We start from the raw sequence: 6,160 nt of genomic DNA, 5'->3' as shown, positions 1-6,160 counted from the left end.
TTTATGGCAAATAACATCACAAAACCCATGGTGACCCTGCTGAAAAAAACAATAGAAACCATCACAGAAATTCTAATGGTTTCCACTACAAATGCCATTACAAACATTACAAACCATCAACTTTTAATCATTAAAACAATTAAATAATGGTTTCATGTAGTGTGTTTTGGGACTTGTTCCATTAGGATTTAGTGGTTTTAACAATAATAATATTTAACAACAATAATAGGCAACTAATTACCAGTAGAGACCAATAGGGTCCATTACAATTTCCATTAAAACCAATACAATTTCCCTTATAACCAGTAAAACCATTACAAATTCTATTGATGGTTTCCATTGTTGTTGTTTTTTTCAGCAGGGGATTGAAATAAATGTATTATTATATGTACTTAAATACTTGTGTGTGTGTCATGTTAATCGGAGCAATCACCTTATAGGCTACTTCAATAACACTTTATTTTCTAACTCAATATCTCTCAAGTGTAACCCGTTGTATAATCGCTGCTTTCTCTTTATGAATGAATGGAATATTCATGTCAGACAATGCGGAGTAATAAATAGCAGTGGAAGCTCAGACTAGGGGTGTCCTGGAGCCTCCTTGCTAGTGCGTCCGCCTCCCACCCCGGAGACCCGGGTTCGAAACCGCACCCCTTACACCATCACGAGCCCTCTCTCCTTCGTGTCAGTTTCGGTTTATTTTAAGCAAAAATAGATTGCATTAGCGCCTCCTTTTGTCGGACGGTAACGTCACTTAATTTGACACTTTTTCTTTGATGATGAACCAGACAGGCCAAACTTCTCCAGAACGTCCAGATGGCCAGTCCGCCCCTGGATTCTGTCACAATGTGTATCAGTGTGATTAGCAAATTTTCCTTGAAAGTGGTGTTAATTTCAAAGTGCCACTAGGCAGGTCACACTATATATCCCCTCTCAAAGAAAAAAACTAAACAAATCAATGAAGTACAAAATCTATATTTGAACAGTGGCCAATACTAGGCTAAAATGAACACTGACAGAAGTGGCTATCAAAGGAAAACAACTTGTTTTTACTTCACACAGAAAGAACTGATAATTTTGTGTATATTTTGTCTTCCTCTTTATTGTTACTCAACCTGTGCTTTTACTTCTACTGTGCTGCTGATTTAATCAAATCCAGCTGCTCTTCAAATAACAATTCAAGGTATCTTTGATTGTCATCTTTTAGGTGATTTTTGCCTATTATTGGATATGGAAGCAATAAAATGTGCCATGATTCATTTGATTTTGTCACATGGATTGGTTGACGTGATCTAAACTTAACATACAGCACCTTGACTTTAGATAAATTGACAATTGTGTTTTAGCCAACACCCTTTTAGAAATAAAAGTGAAAGTAAAGGCTGTTTATAAAGCCACCATGTTTCTGTCTCACATCACTTGAAGTAGAAAATTCTAACAGAACGAGAATGGAGTTCCAGGTCTATTTGAAGATTAACAAAAGTACAATTAAAACATTACATCTGCCAACACCAGCACCAAATGATGGAAATGGGAAACTGACCGTTGGAGATTTAAAGAAACAAGCCATAAGTCATTTTCCTGGAGTAAATGGTAAATTAAAACTTTTGTCCACATGGTTCAAAATGAATATCTTAATATTTGACTTTGTCTTTCTTGTCAGATCTCAACCAACTGAGGTTGATTTTCGATGGAAAGGATCTTGAAGAAGATAAAAATCTTTATTATTACAAGATCGAAGCACTCTGTGTCATTCATGCTGTGTTGAAAATGCGTGGCGGAGGTATGATCATTTTCATTTTTCTTTTTAATATCGCACTTTCATAATATAAACTTAATCTCTGTCTGTTAAGACAACTGTCACTTTTCTGATTCTGATTCGTATAAAATGTAACTTTGTTTTATTTTAAAAAAATTAAGAGGTAACACTTACAATAAGGTTCTATTTGTTCTATTTGTTAACGTTAGTGCCTCAGCTAACATGAACTAACAGTGAGCAACTATGAGCATTCAGTATAATGACCATATGAACATGAGTAACAATTAATATTTTATATCCTGCATTTATGAATCGCTATGAATATTAGTTAATAAAAATACAATTGATTATTAATATTATTATTTAGTTATAGATACTTTTCTAAGCAAAGTAATGACCATTTACCAGTATGAAAACGTGCTGTCTCATGATTCATACACAGGGATGAATCTGTTGGGCCTTTTATTGGGGTATTATTTTCACAGAGTGCTTGTGTGTAGCTGTTAGTGGATAGGTCAGTATAACCAAAGCCACTTTATGGAGAGCATCCAAGGTTAGCAACAAAAGAAAAACAGAAGAAAAAAAAGTGTATCACTGTGGTAAACAGGGGAGGAGAGGAATGGAAGAGAAGAGTCACTATGCTGAATAAACTTCAGATGCGATGTTTGCTATTTCCAGCAATAATCTGACATTAATTCGATACTTAACGGATTAATTAGCAGATGTTATTATTACTCCACCACCTGCGTGACATTAACTGTGTTATAATCTGTGTAAACACAGATGTGCAATGAAGTTATTACAGTTTCAGAAACAGTTATTGTGGTTAAGCAGCGGGTTATGTCATTGTACGAGAAATGCACCCCTTGTCAATAAACCATGCAGAATATGAATAGTGACATGAAAGCAACATGGAAATGTAATTAAAATAAACAACCGATGATAAGGAAATTATAACAACAACAAAAAAAGAAAAACATTCTAAATTCACAAACAGTTGCAGCAGTCCTCTGTCCCCTAACTCTAACTCTAACTCTAACTCTAACTCTAACTCTAACTCTAACCCTAAAAATACCCCTCACAGAAACCTGCACACATTAAGAGTTTCAAAGCCAACCAGTGACTAGTGAGATCCAGGTCAGGCCTATTATTCATTATTTTATTCTGTATTCTTATAAACTTTGCTTTGGCACTAGTGATTTTATATTGTTGCATACAATTATTGTATCATATTAAATCCTGCAATGGATGATTGTGTCTTTATGTTTCCTTTTGTGTGCGTGTTTTCTTTATAGGCCCATTGCATGATGAAGAGTTTCCCAGGATTCGGTTTATGGAACGCTTATCTTTCAGCCTGTAGATGTTTTGGACTAACTTGGACAAGGCTTAAGCTAGTCCCAGACTAAAATGCATGTTTGAGCTGTCTCAGCTGAAAATATCTTGCTCTGACGTATCTTAAAATATGTCAGTGGCATTGTTCTGTGTCAAGATGCACACCTGTAATGTTTACTTCTAATGCATTTTTGTAAAAGTTGCTTAAATATCTTAATTTAACTAAGTCCTGGCTTAAGCTAAGCCCCGTTTGTGAAACCGGGCCATTATATTACAAATGTACCTAGAAAATGTGTAAATGATAGAGTAATTAAAATGAATAAAAATAGTAATAAAAAAATCATTAGCATGTCACAACAATATTTTCTCAAACTGTGGCAGGGGTGGAGGGATATAAAAAGCACTTTTTAAGCAGTAGCCTATACTTATGCTTTATATAAAAACAAATGCAAAAAGCTAATTTGACTGTAGACTATTTAAGTATGTTTCATTAATTATATAGACATTCTAACTTTCTTATTTTTTTTTTGCTTACCAATATCACCATCTGTAATGTTTCTCACAAAAATTTTATCTTTCATTTAATAGCACAACACATGGTAACACTTTATAATAACTTTCATTAATAAATCATTAAAAACATTATATAATGCTTAACAGATCATTAGTTAATCAATATTCACATAGTTAGAAATACGAGATCACAAAAGGTACCATAGATTTACATGTTATGTTTTAAAGGTAGAAAAACAAATATTTTCCCAACTTGTCAAACTTTTACAATTAAACAATGATATAAGATGATTTTTTCTGTTCCTTTTTTTGGTGCTGCTGTTCTTGTTGTCACTGTTAGTCACATGATTCATAATGTTTATTGATTGTCACCATGATTGCAGATTGTGGGTAAAGAACTGAGGACATATTATTTTGTAATTTATTGTGTATAAAATATGCAATGTACAATTAGTGCACAAATAAGATGAACAATTATGAATGTTAAATTATAATGCATAGTTATAGTAATTGAACATTATAATAAAATCAGTTAATCAATTTAATCGTTCATTATTTAAGAAACAGCCATTTGAGCTGGACAGCTGAATTGAATTCAGTTGTAGTTTACAGTACACTTTGAAAATCACTTATTACATTTTTCTTATAATAAAATTAAACTGGGTCCAATAACATGGAGTTTTGCATGTCCAGTTTATTCACAAAAATAAAATAAATAAATAAATAAATATAAATGTTTTTGTAGAAAAGATATGTAAAACAAAAATTTTGGTTTTTATGACTGATTTTTAATACTATTACAATTATAATTGATTTATGTCATTTCAGAGCAAATACATATTTAGAAAAAAATATATCAACTATCATCAATAAGATGAGAAAATAACATTGAGATTTACATTTTTTAAATCAAACTGAACTGTTAGCATATATCCATGATTACATTTCATTAATTTTTAAAGGTGCACCATTCCTCAAATAGAAAAAAATAAACAGCAGGACAAAATAATTTTAAAATCATGTACACACACACACACACACACACTCTCTCTCTCACACACACACACACACACACACACACACGATGATTCTAGGAATATATATATCCATTGTCTGATATGTATTCTACATTACTTGTACATAAACATGTCATTTCTGCATAAATTACAGCACATCATGCTCACAATCTTACAACATCTACTTGCTTTGCTGCGACTTCAGCTGTGCATAACACGTAAGGAGTAGATGTTTTTAGGCACTCTTGAGCAGGTTTAAGACAGAGAAAGCAGAATTCTTTGTGACATTTCTGGCATGTCATGATTTTACATCCCACGTTTGAGTGTGCAATCAGCACACCACAAAATGGGCAGGCGCGAATCGCTGGACACTGGACATTTTGAATATATTTTAAAGTAACCACCGAACAGTCTTTAAGTAGTTCCTGGTCCTTGATATTGCAACCCACATTTTCACACTGATCAGCACACGGTTGAGGCCCTTTCCACTCTCTCAGACACTGCCAGCAGAATTTATAGATTCCTCCGGTCCTTTTAGTGCAAATCAAGCATTCTACGCCGAGATTGGAGGTGTGCACCCTCTCTATAAAAGTGCCACAACCAGGACACTGCAGAAATATCAAATACAGGGATGAACAAAAAATGTACATATATACTGTAAATGTATTCAATTGATACTAAGATCCAGGTAAAGATGCAGAAATGTACATACATCCTTTATGTCTAACTTCTTAGCAGCGTTTATTCCAAGCAAATCCTCAAAACCTATTCGCTCATTAATTGTAAGTTTGGCTGATTTTCGGACTTCATCATATGGCCATTCTTCGTCACACACTGGACACTTAAATACAGTTTCTCCCTGAAATGATATAACAAAGCTTATTAATATCAATTTGACATTACACCTTTTTTTTCCAAAGTACAGTGAGGTAAAGATTTTCATAGGATATTTATTTCTTCTACACATTCTGGACATTACATAAACTGCATTAATGAACATATAGACTATATAACAACAGGTTGTAAAATACACTCACATTTAACAATTGAGCTTTGCAACAATCTGTAAGTGTCATCGGATCTGCGACATGACCACAAGACAGCTCAACTCTTAAAACACCAGGGTCATTGTCATATTCATCTGAAAGATGTACACAGACTTCATTAAAGACATTAGAAACAATAATCATTCTTAAATTAGTAAAAAAGCAGCACTATGTAACTTTTGGCGTTCTAGCATTTAATAAACAGAACTGTGCACACATCCCGCGGAAGAACACTCCAACCGGATCTACTTCTCTAAGTGTATGTCTATGGCGATTCACGCAGGTATGTGTTACTCCGCAGCGGTGACCAGGCTACAATAGTCCGAATATAAGTACTTATTATAAGTGTACCGTAGTGATTCGGAATAAGACAAAAACGCAGTTTGGAAGATGAATTCATGATGTACTCACTCATTATATGCATTTTGCTAATTTTGAACACAGAAAAAGTTACATAGTGCTGCGATTACTTTTTAGTTGCACATTCCCACATT

General features: G+C 33.6%; 1 protein-coding gene across 1 annotated transcript; it reads left to right on the top strand.

Annotated features, from left to right (window-relative positions):
- Nucleotides 1–1,444: 1,444 nt before the first annotated feature.
- LOC107750341 (ubiquitin-like protein 1) lies at nucleotides 1,445–3,139 on the top strand. The gene is made up of 3 exons (XM_016565688.1): nucleotides 1,445–1,593; nucleotides 1,664–1,783; nucleotides 3,055–3,139. Exons 1-3 carry the CDS (start codon nucleotides 1,449–1,451, stop codon nucleotides 3,117–3,119), a joined length of 330 nt encoding a protein of 109 aa, XP_016421174.1. The 5' UTR covers nucleotides 1,445–1,448; the 3' UTR covers nucleotides 3,120–3,139.
- The last annotated feature ends 3,021 nt before the right edge of the window (nucleotides 3,140–6,160 follow it).

The sequence above is a fragment of the Sinocyclocheilus rhinocerous genome, unplaced genomic scaffold (genome assembly GCF_001515625.1).
Source record: "Sinocyclocheilus rhinocerous isolate Xijiao unplaced genomic scaffold, SAMN03320098_v1.1 scaffold5118, whole genome shotgun sequence".
Classification (NCBI taxonomy): domain Eukaryota; kingdom Metazoa; phylum Chordata; class Actinopteri; order Cypriniformes; family Cyprinidae; genus Sinocyclocheilus; species Sinocyclocheilus rhinocerous.
The sequence above is the reverse complement of the archived record's forward strand: the minus strand, read 5'-3'. Positions and strand labels throughout refer to the sequence as shown.